This window comes from Rattus norvegicus, chromosome 2, assembly GCF_021556685.1.
Source record: "Rattus norvegicus strain SHRSP/BbbUtx chromosome 2, alternate assembly SHRSP_T2T, whole genome shotgun sequence".
NCBI lineage: Eukaryota > Metazoa > Chordata > Mammalia > Rodentia > Muridae > Rattus > Rattus norvegicus.
The window spans coordinates 249,427,689-249,449,935 of record NC_141535.1 but is presented as its reverse complement, the minus strand read 5'-3'; the positions used below and the strand labels follow the sequence as shown (position 1 = coordinate 249,449,935).

The 22,247-nt window shown below is 40.2% G+C and overlaps 1 protein-coding gene across 7 annotated transcripts in view; it reads left to right on the top strand.

Annotated features, from left to right (window-relative positions):
* Lrrc7 (leucine rich repeat containing 7) overlaps nt 1–22,247 on the top strand; it is a 479,249-nt gene that overhangs the window by 421,289 nt on the left and 35,713 nt on the right. For 3 of the 7 annotated variants that reach the window (XM_087614691.1, XM_087614702.1, XM_087614694.1), the window contains one exon: nt 21,340–21,561. In XM_087614691.1, coding sequence (XP_087470817.1) covers nt 21,340–21,561 — 222 coding nt within the window. 7 annotated transcript variants of the gene reach the window in all.

Genomic DNA, 22,247 nt, shown 5'->3' with positions numbered 1-22,247 from the left:
CTGTAGCTCTGGACGGTACTCATTTTGTGCACAACTAACCCTGTTACTGTATGCTTTTGTCTGACTGAGCGCATGTTTATAAAGAGTTACTGTTTGCCCGCTTACAGTTCAATGTTATGAATTTAGATGTGTTCATGTAATGATCCGTTTGTGGAGCCCGTGTTTACATCCTGTCACATGGTTATCTCCTCTACTCAGAACGCTGCTTACAAACACAACACAGTTAACCTTGGCATGCTGCCCTATGGAGGTATTTCAGCAATGCATGCAGGCAGAAGCATGACTTTAAACTTGCAGACTAAGTCTAAATTTGACCTTCAAGACCTACCTCTTCAGAAAGTAAGTATGGACTGCCCTACATGTGTCAGCATCCCAAAGCCACTTGATGTTTGTTCACCTGATGTATTTAGGCTATGCATCCAGCCCTGCTTGTTACGGACTCTCCATGGTCCGAAAGCACCAGGAAATGATGTAGAGCCTGAGTCCGTAGCTGCTCAGTGTTTATTGTAGCTGATGATTACCAGACTCTTGCTTTTTGGACTGAGCAGGCACATGGCTTTTGAGATTGCTTTAAGCATCATCTTTCTACTTATTTTTTTATTCTTCCATGGTTTTCTTTCTTCTGTGTTTACACATTTATTGTTTACTGTTTTGGGGATGACCCCTGTCCTCCCTTGGTGAAAGAAGCACTCTGAGAACAATGCTGAAAACTGGTTTCGGTCTTGGGTGGTTCCTTTAGAAGGCATAAAAGTCTGACTGGGCATGGAATTTAAATGCTTAGCACCTGTAAATCCTTTTTCAAGTCCACGTTCCTGGTAGAGATAGAGCACAGGTGGAAGAGATGTACATTGTAACAAGTTCATGTGTTTCAAACAAAAATGTAGACATATTAGCAAGGAAATAATACTGTATATTAATGAGAGAAAGAATTCCCATTATTAAGGAAACATTTTTTCTTGTTCAGTCAGCACTGAGAATGCCCACTTCAGTCAGCTTAGACTGATTTATGCTTTTCTGTTACAACAAAGTAGAGACTAATGAATCATTTTCATCCGGTGACACTATGCCTGTATGTTAATGTGGTCCTTTTGTGGAGGAAGCAACTCAAAATAGGAAAACAGTGAGAGCAGCCTCTTTTCTGCTTTCTGAAGGGAATTAAATGTGGGACAAACTCCCATGGCTTTATGCCTCACACTCACTGTTAAATGTCTGGTAATATTCCCTAACTCTAGATAACTTAATTCATGCTTCGGGTAGTGTAACATAGAGATTTTATACCGACAACTTTAAGTGCATGCACATGAGAGTACACACACATACACACACACACACACAGACACACACACACACACACACAGAGAGAGAGAGAGAGACAGAGACAGAGACAGAGACAGAGACAGACAGAGACAGACAGACAGACAGAAACCAAAGCCTAACTAAACTGTAAACTTCCTCATTCTCCAGGGGATGACCAGTGGTGCTTGCTAATGCTCTCTGCTGACTTTTCTTGAGGTCAGCAATATCTTGTAGTCCCTAAACTCAGAACTGGGCTTTTGTGCAGTTAATTTATTCAAGCCAGCACAAGTTGGCTCTAGCATGTCATCAGCCATTTTCTTGACACCTCTTATATGTCCAAAGCCTTCATCCTCTTTCCACCTAAAACCAACTTTCTTATCCTACCCACACTCATGTATGGATGAGCTGTCACAACTGTAGCCCCTTCTGCAGGAGGACTTGGGAAGTAATGCAAATCAGACTTTGAAACTAGAATAATAAAATTTCAGAAAAATTCACAAGCAGACTAAAGAAATCTTGGTATGAAGAAAGCCACTGTTGGAGCCCTCTGAAAATATCTAATAGCAGCAAGCCCATTTTGAATCATTCGGGGTCTAATTACTTCTCTTTGAGCTATACAGTGATCTAGATTCATACGGTAACTGAGCAGCAGCAGTGCACTTAAATGTGTCTCTGGTATCTCAGTTATTCTCCAGATATGAGTTAGGGACAACTGCCCTGGTGTTAGCCTTGTGGTGTGGTGGACCTGGAGAATAGATTCGTTACCTCTCACTGGAGTTACGTCACACTTAGTAACAGCAATAACTCAGAGCTATATTTGAGGACCTCAGCTATCCTCTCTCAAGCACAAATAGAACCTACACAAAAGTAAGAAGTCCTTCTGGAAAGCACAAAAAATTGCAACACAGCAATTAAAACACTGAAAGACTTCAAAGTAAATTACTATTAATACATTATCTCCTACATGGAGGAGGAGTGGTAAAGGAAGGAGGAAGAGTAAAAAAGCCATTTCTAAAATTACCAGCTACGGTCTATGAAAAATGTACACTACCCTACTGGCATGTAATGAATTTGAAAGCATTTAAGTACAAGTATTCAGAACGAAGTCAAATCTGTGGTTAAGTCAGTTCAACCTATCTTCCATTCCATAGGTTACACCCTATTCTGCCAGATTCATCTCCTCTGTGGAGCTTGGATTTGCAAATTTGGTGAGGTTTTCTGCCAAACAAGAGAGTTGGTCTATTTTTATATACTTTTAAATTAGCATACAAGGAAAGGGATGTTACTATGGCACTTTCAACTACGCTATACTCTGACCTGTCCTCCCCTCTCCCTTCTTCACTTCCTTCCTCCCTCCTCTAGCAGCCACCTTCTGCTTCTGTCTCACATGGGTTCTATTATGCATGCTTTCTGTTTTCTCCACCCCCTTAAGATTTCCTCATACTCTCTCATGATCCCACACATGCACAAATATAGACACACATATACTAAAATCTGTACATGAGAGAAAACGTGCAGGGTTTGTCTACATCTACTTCACCACTTCAGTCTGTCCATTTGCAGTTTCTGACCAACTGCCATAACTTCAGGAGCCACGGCTAACTGTTTTCATGATATCGTATGCTTCTTCTCAATCCTTCCTGCCAAACAAGAGCATATTCAACATCCATTTTCCTTCCTGCAGAAAATTACTCTCAGGCATCTGGGGCGGGGGGAGCATGATGTTTCCTAAGGAATGTAACAGAATGTGAAGCACACATTTGTAGGAGTGGTGCCCTTCCCAGGGAACACTATTGGCTACAATCACACATTGTAGGCACCCTCTCTGCCTCCCAAACCTGGCATCTTGCCTCAGGAGGAGGGAGTATTCTAATTCCCTCCGAAGCACTGACACTGTCCTTAAGTAAATTCATAATAAGTTATTTAAATGACAGAATTGCTTGTAATGAAAAGCCCTGACACCTCGCAATGCTTGCACAGCATATGTCCAAAGGCATGGAGAGGAAAGATATGTTGGTCAAGGGCACAGGGAGAGAAGACATATTGGTCAATGGCATTGGGGGAAGGCATGCTGACCAAGGACACAGGGAGGGAAGACACTCTGATCTTCTTGAGTATTTTGAACATTTCTAACTCATCTCTATTTATTGCATGCCAAGTCAAGCATACATTTTTCATGGGTTAAAGCCAACTATAGTCTTTCTATTCTGTAAACAATAAATGATAATTTCATGAAAGTCTTTAAGATATTTTTGAAAATGCCACCAGATACAACAAAATTAATAATAAAAGTTAAGATTATTCATTAATTTGTTAACATTTCTGCTGAACTTGAAATTTTAAGAGTGCTTATGAACTAAAATGTTGACATGTAAGTCAGACCTAAATTATAAGACACTGATATTTCCTATTTATGTGTCCATTCATTCATTCATCCTTTATTTGCTGCCTTTCCAAAAAGCATTTGAGTCAACTTTCTATGATGTTTTAATGGTTCATGTGCTTTTTTTGGATGTGTTCTACTGTAACAAGCTTAGCTATTGTCTTGAAACGTTATGTTAATGGAAAAGGATAACAGTATAAGAGAATGTCAGTTCAAATTTTATTTTCATTGCCTAGATTAATGATAGAATGATACATTGGGAGAAAACAAAGGCTGAGAAACACTGAGAACCCACTCTGTCTCTCTGGTACCACAAGGTACTTTAAGGATGGTTTTCTTGCAACTCACAAACCTAAGTGGACATATTTAGGAGGTTATGAGACAGACTGTAGACTGGAGCTCACAAAACACACAAACATATCATGTGCTTTACTGTCATGCCCCTGGTACCCAGCATAGTAGTAGAGGGAATTTAAATCTGACTCTGCCTGGTACCCCCCCTTTCTACCAAAGGCAAAGCCTTTTCACAGTTTGTAACTCCGGACATTTTCATTTTCATTCATGACTCCAAGTAGTCAATACAGTTCCTTCACATACCTTATTATCCAAACAAACATGAAAGTTGATGATGTGGGATATAATAAATGGAGTATCTTAACTGACCCGATGACACATGATTCTGTAGGCACTGCAGGAGAAATGTCTCAGGTTATCTGATCTAAGCGAAAGCGAGTGGTCATCCTGTACTTTGCCAGATCCTTGTACTTCCTGACTGTTCAGTCTCACCAGAATGTGCCTGGTGACATGATAGTGCATACCCCAAGCGTCACATGTTAACCATGCTGACAACTGCACCATCACAGAACATCAAAGCTGGTGAAGAAACACTGGCCTTTGCTAATGCCAGCCCAGGGTGTGGCTACCAAAATAAACACAGTAGCTTCCACAGAGCTAAAGTTACATCCGCCACCCGTTCTTCTTCTAGAGTTTATTACTGTAATGTTACACCTTAGAATCTTTTTATTAGTTACTAAATCAGTTCGTTGCTGTCTAAGAAACTCCTGGGTTACAGAAATATAGTCAGTAATGTTTGCCCTGACTATTTTTAAACTTCTGGGCTCCTTTTTCACTGGACCTATGCAGATGACTCAGGACAGGATGACTCCATCACCGTAGTCCACCCTTATAAGGGCCAATCCCCATTATAATTATGAAAAAAAAGCCACCAGCCTGCAAGTGCACACAGTCCTCACAGACAGAGGCTAAAATGAGCAAACAACGTTAGTATCAGTGTGGATGATGTCTCATCTCTGTTATGGGCTAACATAGTCTTTTAAAACCATAATTACAGAGACTCTCCCTCGCAATCTAGTTGCCTTTGTCATAAATATCTCTTCTCAAAAGCTTGCTGGAATGCAGAAATAGTTTCACTAAAATTACTCTGGACAGATTATTTTTCTAGCTTTTCTTGTTTTTGTTTTTATTATTAGGTTTTATTTATTGACTTGTATGTTTGCTCCAGTTTAGGCATTTTGTTTTGTTTTGTTTGTTTTGTTTTGTAGAAGGTCTAAGTACATAGCCCATGCTGGCCTCAAATTTATGATCCTCCAGCTTCAGCCACCCTCCTAAGTGCTGAAATTATAGGCATGTGCCACCATGCTTCTTGGGACTAATTAGCTTTTAACAATTCTTAAATCTATGGAAATGTCCTTTGCAAACCATATGTTAATTACCTAACAAAATAGAGCCTTGTGTTCATCAAAGATGTCACAAGAACTTGGCAAAGTGTCAAAACCTAATGCCATTCATTTATTTTCTCAAGCAAGATGGCATTACATATAATTTCACAAGCATGCTTCACACCACTAATTACCAGATGAACAAGGCTAATGATTCAGCTATGCTCATTTATTCATGCTAATGCTATGTATGTATGTATACATACATATACATTTATCCATTTGTGTACATCATGTACACAAATACATGTACAAGTATACTCACACAGATGCACACTGAAGGCTCAACCAGATTAGAAATTACTTCTTTCACTAGACATTTATCATCATCCCTAGTCCTCAGACTCCTCAACACTAAGTCTCCCAATAGCCACAACAAACTTTGGAGTCCATTTTAGTCAGTTATAGTCCTTATCAAACTGTTTGCTTTTCCACTAAATCACACTGGCTATTCCCTCTGTTATTCCAATAAGCAAACCAGCAAAATCCAACAGCTAAGGTCCTGTGCCCTGTGTGTTTCTTTATCTTCTGGAGAATTTTAACAGCTAGACAACAAATTCATTTACAGCATTTATCCTTTGAGAAACAATATGGGCACATTTCACTTTTCAGTCATCTCCTTTCACCACCCAACATCAATAAGTTGTTTCCATGGTTTTTCTGTTTCTTCAGGCTTTAGTGCCTCACTTAGGAAAATCAAGACCCGGCTCGTTCTTGAAATAAGGAAAATGCTTTCAGAAAGCTCCACTGATTTTACTGGGTAGTGAGAAAGAATCTCTTTAATAATCCTGTTTGTTTCTGTCCCTTTGTCCCTGTAATATGAAAGAATTAGTGTGACCATTAACTCTAATTTTTAAAAAGAGACAAATTAAGTTATAAATTTATGAAGAACCAAGGTCATATGTCAGGTTTTTGAGAGAATGGAGCTCTACCTTTGCATTAGGCCAAGAAGAATTGTGCCATTTTTGAATAACTCTCAGTGACTATTCAAAATAGGACCATTCATTTCTGGGCAGGTAAGAAAACGCGTATGAGGAAATACATATAAAGATAAGAGTGACTTGAACAGGAAAAGGAACCTGGTGTAGAATTCTGCCACCTCTCAAGAATGTGTCTGACACACAGACAGCCAGATGACAGGTTATATTATCCCTCAGGGCAGAGGACCCAAGCCAAAGGGACACAGGTACTGAAAATCCAGTAGAAAAAAAAATAATCAGTGGTTCTTGAGTGTATGAATATTAACTACTTAATATTTGAACTCTGATTTGCCATATTTTAATGTCTAGAAAACTTGTGTGTGGGCACATATGCACACATCAGTCTAGAAAGAGTAAAGAATAGAAATCCATTTCAAGCATCTATCAGATAACTATCTCGCTGCTTTCAAAAACGTGTTTTTCTTTTTTCTTTTTTTTTTCTTTTTTTTTTTTTCGGAGCTGGGGACTGAACCCAGGGCCTTGCGCTTGCTAGGCCTAAGCGCTCTACCACTGAGCTAAATCCCCAACCCCCCAAAACATGTTTTTCATATGTGTCACTCTTCATTTGATTTTTTTAAAACACAAATTCACTCTTGACATGAAGGTTTACATATAGAAAACTTTTTTGGTAGGTTTTTTTTTTATTTCCGATGGACTTATAGAAGCAGCATTTACACAGTCAAAGTAAAAGGTGAAATTTGAGCTATGTCCTTTTCATTATGTCTATTGGAGGGTCTGTGAGACACTCTTACTGTGAGCCCTGTTAATTTTACTGTATTTCCTGGCAGTTCTTTAAAAACATGTATGTAGTTAGAAAGGAGGTTATGGAGTTGCTTTTTAAAGTAGTAGGACTACTCAGTGTAGCCAGATGAGGCCTGACAAGCAGCTATCTGTGACAGTTATGAAGGGAGTAGCTGACCAAGACTGAAGGGCCCACCTCACACAGAGTACAAGCAAGCAAGAGCCAGGCTCTGCTACCACAGATTCTTCAGAATATGGACTGGTGTGGGCAGCAACAGAGTCATACAGGGATTCCCAAAAGGACAAGCAGAACTCATGTATTCTGGAAGTTAGAAAGGAAGTGAATTTGTATACACGCCCCAAACTGTTGTCTCTCCAATAGAAGCTATAGGTCTCACCGTTCTAATAGTATATGATTGCTTAATGTTAATCTAGATATAGTATAGATCATCTCAAATTATATAAGATCAATATTAATAAAGACAGGGTATTCCTGTTTGCTAAAAAAAAACCACACCAAGAAATCAAATATTTTTAAAATTATTAATTTAAATTTAATATATAAGTGATGCATAAATGAATTTAGTAACCAGGACAGTGATGGCTTACTTGGTCATGACTAGCAGCTGTCTGTTGATAATGCACAGTGCCAAGCATCTTCTTCTGCCAGTGCTGATCCTGCCAAGGATTGGTAGAAAATACATCCTTACAAAATCACATCAAAGACTGAAATATCATGTTAGGCTATGGCCTGGAATATTGCACATTCCAGTCTATGAATTGCATGATTTCGATTTATATAATAAATGGTAAGCTCAAACTAAAGAGGCAAACTAAACAAGCTTTAAAATGTTGTGGGTGTTTTTAGAGCATTGATCAATTTCATTCTCATTATCTTTATTCCGGTATTATAGAGAACCTAAACTTTAAAATTCAGTAAATAACTCTGAGATGGTTGCTTTAATCATATTTCTCATTGTTTCCAAAATAGTTGTCAGTTTAGAATTCTTACTCAGTAAATAGCATATAATAGTATTTCCAGTTAGGATATATGTTTTATATAATCAAACAAAATTAATTTTACCATAATTGTTAGGGACTCTTTTCAGAAAACTATCGTAAACATCACTAAAGAATGCCATACCATTTTCGCAATAGACCCCGTCCCAGCAAAGCAACATTTTAGACAATGGACAAGAAGATGTCTCTCCTAGTGGCCAATGGAATCCTTACCCACTTGGGAGGCGGGATGTACCTCCGGACACCATTACTAAAAAGGTAATCAATTTCAAGTTAACACAAACCATGAAACTCACACATCCATTGTAATTTGTAGTCCATATCTTGTGTCTTAACATCATTTCTAACCTGATGGTAAATTCAGGCTAAATATCCTGATACTCGAAGGCTTCTGGTCAACTGTCAGTTCATTGAAGAGAATGGAAATAAACAGCCTGGTGCTCAGTTAGTAATAGGTGTACGTCAGTAGGCTGCCCTTCTGCAGACTCATCACTTCTAAGAGTACCTGAAGACATGCTTTGAAGTGCAAGCACAGAAAGATGTGTTGCATAGACTTCATCCAGCTTTGACTTCAACAGTGCACATAACCAACTTTCATAAAATTAAACTTATCCTAAAAATGTTGGTTTGCCGCATCTAAAATTGTAACAGGGTCAGCGAGCTGCCTTGGCATGTAAAGGTGCTCTCCTTCAAGCCTGACTACCTGATTTTGATCCCCAGACCCACATAATAGAGAGAGAAAGACTATTCCCACAAGTTATCCTTTGACAAATACATATGCTTTGTGCCACATATATGGCCACACACAGGTTCACATATAAATTAATCTGTAAATAAATACAATAAAATTGTTTAGAGTTGCAAAGGTAACTCACTGAGCAATGGTACATACACTACGTGCTAAGCACTTGCTTGGAGAAGCAAAGATGAATATAAGCCTCGAGAATCTTTTAACCTAATGAGTGTAGTGAGTGGGTCAGACATGATAGCTCACCACAGCAAAGGAAAGGAAAGCAGCAACATATGAGTGAATGGGGGTTCTGTGCCTCTTACTGTGATTTTTTAAGTTCTTACAAACCAATAAAAGAGGCAAAGACCTAATTTCTAAATTAATAAAATACGAGCAGTCCTGAGAGGCTAAATCAGTCAGCATTACATCAAAATTAAACTCTTAGCAATCAAGGAACTGGGTTCAGTCCATTTCTCATCTGCTATGCCGGCTAAGTAAAAAGGACTGGGGCACACAAAGCTCTTCATATGCCTAAGAATGCAGGGCGCTACGCCGGTGGTGACCCATGATGCAGTGTAGTTGAGTAAGCAAAGACCTGCTCTGAAGTCTCTAAAATCATTAAACTAAACCTTAAGCGTCATTCAATGTCATGGGACATTTACCAAGAAAAGGGGAGGGGGGCAGATTCAATTGTCTGTCGGCAACAAAGTGTGTAAATTTGCTGTTTTCACAAAGGAATATTTTACAGAACTGAACAGTGAGTAAATTTGGTTATGACTGTGGTTATAAGCTCTAAAAACATAGCCAGAAATATACTGAGCAGGATTAGGTCTGTGCATCTCTGGTCTAAGACATGAGGGAGAAAATTATCTTTATGAGGACACGGTAAGCACTGTATTTAGAACTTCCGCATACGTCTAGGGAGAGCACTGGGTGAGACTCTTCCGCTAGCTGTGGTTCTCACACTAGAGTGTTGAGGGTCCAGTGACGTCACGCTGTACTACACTCGTAATTTACCTAAAGTGTAACCTTTGGGACTTTGCCTCTGATGAGTTTAGTCAGTCTTTAAAGATACACATTTTTTTTTTCCGGAATCTCTGGTGAGTCATTGCCTTGCAGACATCACGCATGCGCTTGGGCAGCCCACTATGATCTGTGACCATTCCGAGATAAGGACGCCATTTGGGAAGGAATTAAAGGGACCTAAGGACAGGGACATAGTGTCCAAATAAACAGAAAATAAGCAGAAGCCAAATCATATGTGCTGTATCCTGTAGGAAATGAAAAGAGGAACATGGAAACATTTTCAAAGGGAAATGGCAGGATCCGATTTTTATTTAAACAGTTCTCTGATGGGTTTTTCCAGGGAACACACTGCAAAGGAGAGAGCTTAGAACCAATGAACAAGCCAAGAAGCCTCTCTGACTCTTCAGAAGAGAAAACATGGAAACATAGCATATAGAGAAAAGGGATTAGATGCATTAGAAGCCTGACAGGACCATCTCGTGAAAGAACCTTTCATGAAATCAGAAAGTGAGCTGGGACTGAGGCAAATTCGATGAACTCTTATAGAAGAGCCAGTTATGGTACATTTTCTAGGAAATCAATCCAGCAAATCTTTTCTACGCTATGGAAATAAGAATAAATATGTCAGTGCTGGAGAGATGGGTCAGCAGTTAAGAGCATGTATTGTTCCGATAAAGAACCTGAGTTCCATTCACAGCAACTGCCTGCATCTCTAGCTCCAGGAAGATCCATGCCTTTGGCACCCTGTGGACCCCTGCACATGCATGCACACACCCACACAGAGACACGCGTGGTTAAAATAATTAAGTAAACATCTTTAAAAGAACATGTTACTTGGGTTTACTATATCTTGATAGTATATAGTTAACATAGGATGGATGGAGAAATGCTAAAGAAGAGAAATGAGACTGTACTAAACAGAGAGAGGAAAGAAAGAACAGAGGGGGAATGGGATTGATCTACTGCTAGATAAGAATTAAATAAGGCCCCAAACTCTATGAAAATAAGGCACTACAGAGGCATGGATATGGTAATAGCAAGAAAGGAAGACAGTTTTGAAGACGGAATAACTTTCCTTCTTATTACTCCACTTCAAATATTTGTTTTGATAACCTAAAAGACCAGGATGATATAGCCCTATCAATTGCTTTTAATGTTAACTGGATTGTGTAAACATTTTTAAAGCTTGCTCTTTCTAGTATTCACTACAATTATTCACAAAAGTAAGGTAGACGGGAGCTTGTGAAAATATAGTCAAAAAGCGAAGTGACAGGTGAATAGTGGGTCTTTAATGTGACAGTCATTGTTCTCGGTTCCTATAGGATGTGCCAGTATTCTTATCAGAGCACACTCCTTTATTTCCTGATGCCAGTATGGCCATGCAATAGCCACACATCCAGGGGACTTTTCTTGTCCCCACTGACTCTGAGTCGTCCCTTTAATAAAAGTCTAAACCCAAAAATTATCTACTAGATAGCTATCAAGTCAAGGTAGAAAATAAACTCATCGCAGATTAAAGCAATAGAAAGGTGTTGGATTAAAACATTTCATATATCAATCTTTGGCACAGGTGACACATAGTAAAATATTATTCTCCTTCAGAAATTTGAGAAAATCATGTTATCTTTGCTTTGAGAAAAATCTAGAAGCAAAAATACAAGATTAATGCAACACCACAAGAATGCCCATGACTCACTCTGTAGCTAGGAGACCTAGGTAACATAGCAACTGAGGAATCAAGGGTTGTTGCCAAAGAGAAGATTCAATTTCTAGTCGCGTGATTATTAGCCTTCTAATCTCATTATGTATTGGTTCTTAAAAACATTAATATGGAAAAAAATAACTTGTAGTTTTATCACTGTTGCTAATCTCACCCGTCTCATCTCTCTGTTGGGGAAATACATGACAATGACATTAGAAAACACTACAGGTTAAAATGAACAAACACGTACTCACTTTTGCTACATCCCACTCCCATGGACTTAGGTTATTAACTCCCAGTCCCACGTTTTTCATGTTGATGTTTAACCGTGGAACAGTATACTGAGGGATGTTCAATAAGACAGACATGATTGCCCTCACATCATCCAGCTGCCACTCCGTGGCGTAGGACACCAAAAAGGAAGGCTTGCCTCATATTTCATATGTCATTAGGGACAGACCTGCCTCTAACTAAAACCTGAGAGATCAGCAAGACCTTCAAATGCCTCTCACACTACAGACACACCACCAAGCTCTGAGAGACTGGCTACTCTAGCAACCAATTGTGGTGATAGGTCGGGGCACCAAATACAAGTTAGAGAGAAGACACATTCTTCTTAACATTAGTTCTCATGGACTTGTCATAATCATGAATGTGTATGGTATAGAGCAGGCACTGTAGTAGAGTCCTTGACAGAAAGTTTCATGTCATTTCATAGCTTCACAAGGTGGAAACTTCCCCGAGATGGACTGATTAACAAGAAATTAGAACCAAGTGTTATCTGAGCATAGAGTGTACTCCACTTTTCCCATTGGTGTTTATTCATTGTGCTTCATGATGGGTTAAATGAGGACATGTTCCTTAAGTGGATCCACCCATTCCTTCTCCAAGCCCCCTCCCTTTCCCACAAGCCCATGGACCCTACCCAGTTTTGTTTCCATTTTCATGCCATATACACATCCATGATTTCATGTTTCTGTATAACATCGAGAAACCAAAGTGAGCGTTCTGCTCTTGCTCTCTTGCTCTTGCCCTCTCACCCTCTTCCCCTTTGTCCCTTCTCTCCCCATTTCCCTCCCCCTTCCCTCCATGTACTCATGGCTAGCCTTTACTCCTCTCCCCTTCTACTCTTCTTCTCTCATTAAACCTTTCCATGTTGGCAAAAAAACGAAACCAAACTGAGAGAAAACATTCCTACAAAAAGTTTGTTCCTTGTGACTGAAAAAAGAAACCTCTTTGTACATAAAATACATTTTCTTTGCCCATTCCCCTGTTATTGGACACCTGGCTTGGTTTCATAACTTAGCTGCTGTAAATAGTGCTGCCACAAGCTTTAATGTTCTGGAATCTCTGTGACATATCTGCTTAGGATTCTTTGTTAACACTCAAGAGTAGTAGAGCTGGGTCATATGACAGGTCTATTTCCAGTTTCTTTAAAACCTCCTTACTGATTTCACAGTGGTTGAACTTGTTTAGACTCCCACCAGGGTATATATGGGACCCCTTTGCCCACATTTTCTTTTTTTAAGGATTTATTTATTTATTTTATGTATGAGTACACTATGGCTGTCTTCAGACATATGTATGGGCATCGGATCCCATTACAGATTGTTGTGAGCCACCAGGTGGTTGCTGGGAATTAAACTCAGGACCTTTGGAAGAGCAGTCAGTGCTCTTAACCACTGAGCCATCTTGCCAGTCCTTGTCCACATTTTCATTGGCATATATTGTTATTCTTTTTTCTAGATTTATTTGTTCATATATGAGTGCTCTAACTGCATGTAGACCTGCATGCCGAAAGAGGGCATCAGAAGTCATTATAGGGTGTTGAAAGCTTCCTTGTGTTGCTGGGAATTGAACTCAGGACCTCTAGAAGAGCAACTGGTACTCTTAACCACTGAGCCATCTCTCCAGCCCATATTGTTAGTCTTAATGGTTGTCATTATGACTGGAGTTAGGTGGACTACCAATATAACTTTAATTTACACTTCCCCGAAATGTTGAGAAGGTGAATATCCTCATCTGTTTATTGGCCATTTCATATTCTGAGAACTGTTGGCTCATTTTATTAGTTTCTTCACTGACATGATTGATTTCTTGTTATTTAGATCTCAAGTATTCTAGATATACTATCAGATATATATACCTGGTGAAGATTTTTCTCATTCTCTAGCCTGTCTCTTCACTCATTTGTTTCTCTTGTTGGGTAAAATACATTTCATTCATTAAATCTCATTTGTCAAATTCATTTCTCATTAAATCAATTGTTAGTGTTGTTTCCTGAGCCACTAGAATCATTTTCAGAAAGTCCCTGCTTATGCCCAGCATCACAGAGAATCAAGCTCTTTGCTTTACTGACTTTCTCTGCTGTCACTGAAGGGGGCTGTCCATGTCTTTGTCTAGCAAGTGAGTTTATTGTTGTGACTCTCCCTCCTAGCTGTGTTTCGCTTTGTCCCACAGACCTTAACATAGCGTATTTTCTGGTATACTGTTTCATTGCACTGTTTTACTTGCCCTGGGCTTCCTCTTTGAGCCTGGACTACTTAGAAATATATTATTTGGGGTGTTTGAGGAATATCCATCCATGCTTCTTCCACTGCATATAACTTAAATGAGTTATGATTGGAGACCACCTTTGGTGTCACTTCAGTCAACTTATTTGAAAGTTGATTTCAGTATAGGTCATGGCCTAGACAGATTCCTATAGTGAACTGGGGAGAATTCTAGACCTGACAATTAGATGTGGTCGGTGGGTGTTGGTGTTGGGTTCCTCTGTATCTTTATATTCTTGATAATTTTTCTATCAGTTATTTAGAAATAGATATTATAGTTCTCTTGTAGTTCAATAATTTTTGTCATATCTACACCTTCATCGTCTGACTATATAGAAGACAGAGCTTTTTGATAAACTAAATTTCTCTCATAGCATAAAATTCCAATCTGTCTCTGGCAAAGTTTTTTGTTCTGACCTCTTTTTTATTCAGTCTCACAAAATCATTTTTTTCTTTTCCTTTAATTGCTATTCATACTATGTCACTTCATAGACATGTTTAGCCTATCTATATCACTTTATCAAAAGTAAGAATTGAGGGGACTGAGAAAATGGGTCAATTGGTAAAGTCTTGCTACATAGAAGTCTGATGTTCAGAGTTCAGATGTCCAGACCCAGGTGAAAAGCTAGAAACAGCAGTTATACACATGCAGTCCTGGTGCTGGGAAGGCAGGTGGATCAGATCCCTGGGTTTTGCTGGCCAGCCATGCTCAATCAGGAAATTCAGGTTCAGTAAGAGAATGTTTCAAAAGTAAAGTGGAAAGCAACTGAGAAACATTCTCAATGTCAACCTCTGCCCTTCACATGCACATGTATACATATAAAAACATGTGCACACTCACACACATGTTGATACAGATATACACACTCACATACAAAAATTAAAAAACTGATGCATCTAAGTTTTAATCCCATTTGATGATTTTTTTACAGTTGATTGTGAATTTTGTTGCTTCTGAAGTTCTTTTTCCTGTTTCCTGTGAATTGTTTGAGCATCTCTTAGAATTTCATCTTCATTTATCAATTATGTTTCTAGTGTGACCCTCTATATATATGTTATAGTGCTGCTCTGGAAAGTACACACGCACACACACACACACACACACACACACACACACACACACACACTCAGAAAGAGAGACAGACAGACAAAGAGAGGCAGAGATAGAGACAGACACCTGCCTTCCTGGTTTGACCAGCCTTCTAGGATGCAGACTCCTCTTGCATTCTACCTGTGTGGGTCTGTGTGCAGTCACATCAGATAGTGTCATCATTTTGTTTTAAACATAAAATAAAGTTTGCTAACTTAAGGAAAGGAAAGTCAATTTATCCACTGGCAGCTTTTGGCAATGTTTTCCCCGTTCTTACCAATACAAGCTTTTTCTTCTCCCATTTCCTTCCTGCTGGTGAGCTGCCTTCCAACTCTATTTTAAGAGAGTCCTTGGGACAACAATCCCCCTCATTTCCCTCGTTTGAAACCATTCTGATTTCCTGTTCATTGCTGAAGAATACTTGAACAGTCAGAGGATTTGGGCTGACAGTTAATTCTTTCCAGTGCTTGAAAATTATGTAATTCCCTTCTGTCATTCCTGGCTTCTGGTGAGACATCTGCTGGCATTCAAATTGTTTTTCCCTTGTAGAGAAGGTTGTCATCTTTTCCTCTGGTTGCTTTGAAGGTTCTGTTTGCCCTTAGCTTTCAGTCATCAGATCAGGCTGCGTCTGCACATGCACCTTGTTTTTCTCTGCTTCCTGAACCTGTTATGCCTTCTCCATCACCAAATTTCCAGGTCTGGGGGGATTACTTTTTAAGATTTTTTTTTAATTATGTGTGTAGGTGGTGCCCATGGAGATGACGAGAGTGTCAGATCCCCTGTAGCTGGAGTCACAGGAGATTGTGAGCTCCAGGATGAACATGCTGAGCATTGCAAGGGTAAATGTGGTTTTAGCTGCTGCGTTGTCTCCTCAGCCCCAGGGCATTATTTCTCCTGGTAGCATTTTTAACTCTACCTTCTTTTCCCCACCCTTCTGACAACTGTGTAGTCCCATGGGTTTTTGAGACTTTTTCCAGTGTGTTCTTTCTCTGTTACTCAGATTAGATGATTTCTGTTGTCCTAACTCCCAGCTCTCTGTGGTCTCTTGCTAAGATTCTTCAGCAACTTGGATTTCTATTGCAACCATTTTGTTGAAATAGAAAATCTAAAATCCCCATTTTTTTCCTTTTTGTCTCTATGTGTTCACTGAGGCATTATATTTCTTTGCTGATAGCTTTAATTTTCCAAGTAAAATGAGTGTGTATAGTCAGTCATTTGGGGTTTTTTCTTTTTATTTTATTGGATATTTTTTATTTACATTTGAAATGTTATTCCCTTTCCCAGTTTCCCGTCCATAAGCCCCCTATCCCATTCCCCTTCCCTCCTTCTATAAGGGTGTTCCCGCTCCCCAACCACCCCCACTTCCTGCCTCCCTGCCCTGACATTCCCCTACACTGCAGGGGTCTAGCCTTGGCAAGACAAATGGCTTTTCCTCCCATTGGTGCCCAACAAGACCATCCTCTTCTACATATGCAGCTGGAGCCATGGATCTGTCCATGTGTAGTCTTTTGGTAGTGGTTTAGTCTCTGGAAGCTCTGGTTGGTTGATATTGTTGTTCTTACGGGTTTTTTTCTTGATGGCTGTCTTAAATGAAGGTAATTCTAACACCTTCATCTTTACAGTATAAACATCAATTGAATGATTGCCTTCATTGCATCTGAGATCTTCTTGGTTCTTGGTATGAAGAGCCATTTTCCCGTTGAGATGTGAACACTTCTATATTCTGTTATAAAACTCTATCTTATTTTGACACAGAACATGTCAGGGGATAAGTTGTGTGTGAGGTATGTGTATATGCGTGTGTATAGTGTGTGTATGTGTAGTGTGTGGCATATGTATGGTGTGTTATGTGTGGTTGTATGGTGTAGTATTGTGGTGTGTGGTGTATGTAGTGTGTGTGTATGGTGTGTAGTGGGAGGAGGAGTGCATGTGTGTTGTGAAGGGCTTACACTTGTTCACGGGTGTGTATGTATGTGAATGCCAGAGGATACTGTCTTTTTACCTTTGTTTTCGAGACAGAGTTTCTTACTATCCTGTACTCATCTGGGAACCCAAGAATGCCCTGTTTCCATCTCTCCAATGCTCAAATTGAAAGCATACAGCACCACAAATATATCCCATCATGCCCTGCTTTTTAAACATGAATTCTAGGAATTAACTCAGTTCCTCCTGTCTGTAAGGCAAGCACTTTCTTGAGTAAGCTATCTTTCCATCCCAACTTGGTCTTTCTGTTTTAACTAGATTTCTCTGATTGTGTTTCAGTTGAGGAAGGATTGGGTGTGACTTATAGCCAAGAAGAGATAAGACAGATAGGTATTGGGAATGGAGAGATGACTTGGTGGTTAGGAGCACTAAATGTTCTTCCAGAGGGCCCGGGTTCAGTTCCCAGCACCCATGTGGTAGCTCACAACCATTTGTAAATCTAGTTTGAGAGAATCTGATGGCACACAGACATAAATGCAGGCAAAATACCCATACACATAAAATAAAAATGAATAAATCTCAACAAAATAATTTGTGAAAAGAAAGGTTTCCCTTTGGACCTTCACTGAAACCTCAGACAAAAATTCCTTGATATTAGTAAGTTGAGGTGGAGATCCAGCTCCCCAGTGATTTCCTCTGATGCCCTGGTACAGATGCTTCACTACCTTGGGGTCAGATGAAAGTCTGACACTATTAGGCCACCTCCAACCTCACATTGGGAAAGCAGTAGTTTTATTGTGGCTGGATAAGAAGAACCACTGAGTGCTAGTCATTTGAATGCCCTGGCACTCTACTTAGTTAGCCTCTTAGTATTAAGGATTATGGTATTGTACTTCAGCAGCCATTTAAGTTCATAACATATATTACACACTTTTGAACACCCTAAGTGCCATGAGCTGTCATCCCTTGAAGCTGTGTTTCAATGACCCCTCCCACCCAGCTACAGTATGGATGTGAGAGATGGACTAATATAATAGTGAAGACACAGGCCCAGCTAGGCATCTCAGTGTTTGATCCACTCTCATGCTCAGGTCTGAAAGAACACTGTGAGCCAAACCCCCTCAGTGGTGAAGTTGTATGAGCCTTCTCAACACAGAGCAGTTCCCTATAATAAGCCCAATTCTTTCAGACTGAATTTGGGATGGGCTACACCATTTGGTATCAAAACAACATTCTTTTCTTTGGTTTTTGGTGTAAATATTTTCTTGACTTCTAAGCATATTAGGGTTTTTTTTTCTTTGTTTGGTGGTTTATAAATTTTGTTTGAGGGTCAACCTGAAAATACCATACTCCAACTCTGTAATTAAGTATGTATGATTTCTCCAGTCTCCCCTTAAAATCTCCAAATTTATGGAATCCTCTGGTTCTTTTTGTCATTCCAAACAAGTCATGCTGCCTTTGCAGAAACCTCAGTGATGGCATTTCTCATACGGAGAAAGGCCACATGCACATGGCTTACTTCCCTGAAGCTCTTGCTTAAACAAACATAGCCTCTGACATTTTTGTTCCCATTGCTGCCTTGTGCTTCATTATCAATGTTCTCATCACCATGAGGAAGCCTTTGTGCCACTTCCTGTCCTTGAATCACATCCCTCTGAGTGTCTTGTCATTTGTGTCTGTTTAGTTTACACAATTAAATGTTTGTTCTTTGCTCTCTGCAGTCATCATTGCCATCTCCTGCCCATAGCCCAGGAGAGTGGGTGGGCAGGCAGAATCACTTGCAGGGTGACTGAGTGCCCCTTCTACACTCACAAGCTGAGAAACCCAAGCTTTATTAACTCACAGTAAGGGAAAGATTACAACGGCATCATCCTGTTTGCATACCTGTAATCACGAAGTCCCAAACAGATCATCAAGACCCACAGGCCTAATCCACTGTGTGGGAAATAATACAACAGCTAAGAATCTGTATATGAACACCAGCCAGACCCCAAGGCTGCATGATCCCTTTTCTGCTCCCAGTTGAACTGAGGATGTGCACCAGGCTGCAGTGTAAGATCATAATCAAGAGGATGACCTTTGATAGACAGCTTTGTCAAGGGCTGGTTTGACAGTTCCCGGTTATAGGAATTATTTGGAAACATTGTGTTCTGTTGTACCTTAGTTTCAGTAAAATTGGATAATAATGCTAATCACCTCTTAATGCTGCTATGAGAACTGAAGAAGGTAATGGATGTGAGATGTCTTGGGACACTCTTCACCTGCTTGGTGACACCTAGTGTTTGTTCATTGCATTTACTGTGCCCACTCACTGAGAAGAATAAGTGGGATAAACTGCATGTCCTCAACAATTCAGAAATAGGAGCACTGGGGTGGCTCAGTTAGTAAAGTGACCCCATAGTCAGAAGGACCTGAGTTCAGATCTCCAGCACTCACAAAAAAAATCCATGAGGAATAATTGTAACCCCAGAACTAGGGTAAGTGGGGGACAGAGGCTGATGATTCCTGGAACTCATTGGCCAGCCAGCCTAACCTAATCAATATGCTTCAGGCTTAATGAGAGAACAATTAAGGAACACACTAGTGTCAACATCTGGCCTCCACGTGGACATACACATGTGCACATGTGCACACACACACACACACACACACACACACACACACACAAACACACAAACACACGAACGTGTACATACACCACACAAAAACAATTGAAACATCTATGTAATCCTGAGTTCAAACTGGTCTGTCAGAAGAAAAAATACACCAGAAAAAAACATGTCTAAAGCTAAGAACTGGCAGAACAGAGAAGTCTGCTTTACTTTTGGGCGGTCACTTTGAAATTAATCAGCAGAGTAGCTGTCAAGCAGACATTATTGATTTTCTCATGCAGATTATATATATTAAGGAGCAGAAGCTGCCAAGTATTTTACCAGTGAACCAGGCAGGAATGCAGAAACCAACCCTTGTCAGCTTTTCTCCTCGAACCTCAGATCATTCTCTCTGACTTATAACTGGCCATGCCAAGTGAGGTCACTCAGGAGACGACTCAGAATATTACCCTGGGTTTACCAAGGCTTCCATCTACCAAACAAGAGAATAGAAAAACTTATAGCAGCAAAGAACAGCTAAACTTCCCATAAGGACTTCCAGTCTTCTGGACTGGCAGGAAAGTGACAAGGTTTCTGGAAGGTTCCTAAAAGAGGCAGATGAGTCTGAGGAATAAGCATTTGCCTTTGAGGTTACACAAACCGGGTCCATGAGGTTATGACGTCGTGGTCGCTGCCATGTGTGTAACTGTTTGCACCTTGCACTGGCACAGGCTAAAGACCCCATAACTATTCCTCCAGTTCTCCATGACTCAAACATCTTTAATGCTCATGAAATTAGAAAATGGTTCATCATGCTAAGACAGCTAATCAAACATATAAAATATAACCCAAGGGTTGTTTATTTTTGCATTGCATATTGCCGATTATAAATTAGACATTTTATTTTTAAATTACCTCTTGTTTGGGGTCCAGCAAAACATTTTCCTCTAGATGATGCTCCATCTTCACCGTGGGTTTCTTCATGTTTTATTTAAAACAAAAGGAGAGTGTGCAGCCCATTCTAAACTCCCTTCACTTCCCACACGCAGCAGAATCTTACAGGCATTTATCACAGGATTGATTTTTGGTGTTCTCGAGCTAATAATATAACAAATTAATAAACACTGATTATTCTCCTCTGAACAAGCTGTGCACCTGTATCATAGAACTTAGGGAGCAGGATTGTCGTCCCCTGGTGCTTGCATAACCCTTTGGGTTATTTTTCAATATAAGTGTCAGCTAGCACTCCCCTTTATTTTTATTGAGAATTCTCTTGGTTTTTTTTTATATCCTTTTCAGATGAATTTTGTTTCCTTAAAATCAGACATAAAGTAATATTTGGCAAACGGCCAGGTATTTGCACCAGTACAAACATCTCCACCAGTCCCATGCACACTCCCTTACCTTTCTCTTGTTATCTTTCCCAGCCTGGGCTGGAAGGCCATACGATACCCTCTCATCCCTGGGTATCCTCTTCCAGCCTCTTGCCCATAGGGGTGGCACTACTTGCTGCCTTGGGCGGTTTGCATCACAGGGAACTCGGCCTGACGGTTCTGCTCTCCACAGGCAGGCAGCCACATTCAGACCCTGATGGGGTCACAGAGCCTTCAGCACCGCAGCCGGGAGCAGCAGCCATATGAAGGGAACATCAACAAAGTGACCATTCAGCAGTTCCAGTCGCCACTGCCCATCCAGATCCCCTCATCACAGGCCACCCGGGGACCCCAGCCTGGACGGTGCTTAATTCAAACGAAAGGGCAGAGGAGTATGGACGGTTATCCCGAGCAGGTAAGGACTGCTCTTGGAACAGTAAATAAACATGCAGGAAGTTAAAACAACTCCACACTGCATGTCGGTCCTCCACACACAGCGCTTTTCATAGGAACTGATGGTTGCTTCCAGTGGTTATAGGCGATGACGCATCGGTGAAATGCCCTTTCAAAGCACGCAAAATGCAATGGTCCTCCAGTCCTGTCCTTTCTTCCCGCTGCCCAATTAAACTCTTCAGCATGGACTTTGAGTGTTACAAAGAAGCTCTGTGGATGGGGTAGGTTGACTAAGACGCCTGCGAAGTTCGGGGTCTGAAAGGTGAACTATTATCCGATCCTCCTTTGCAGGAAAACATTTTTAGTCCTATCTTCTGGTTGTTGGATAGCACAGAGTATAGAAAACTCAAAAAAAAATTATTAGAAGAGAAATATTTTAGATGTTCCATACACTACTGGTCATTGTGATGTAGCAAAATAAAGAGAATGATTGTTCTCCTGCCCTGACTAGAATAGAGAACTCACTCTTCACTGTAGAATAGTCTCCTTCCTTGAGACCAGGGGTATAAAAACGTGCCCTGTTAGAAGCTCAGAGAGGAGACATGATCTAGCACATACAATGAACCCTTACTTCATTATACTAGGCAAAGCTCCCCTCACATGACTTATAAAGGGTCCACTCCATTATTATCTACAGCTGTACATGTT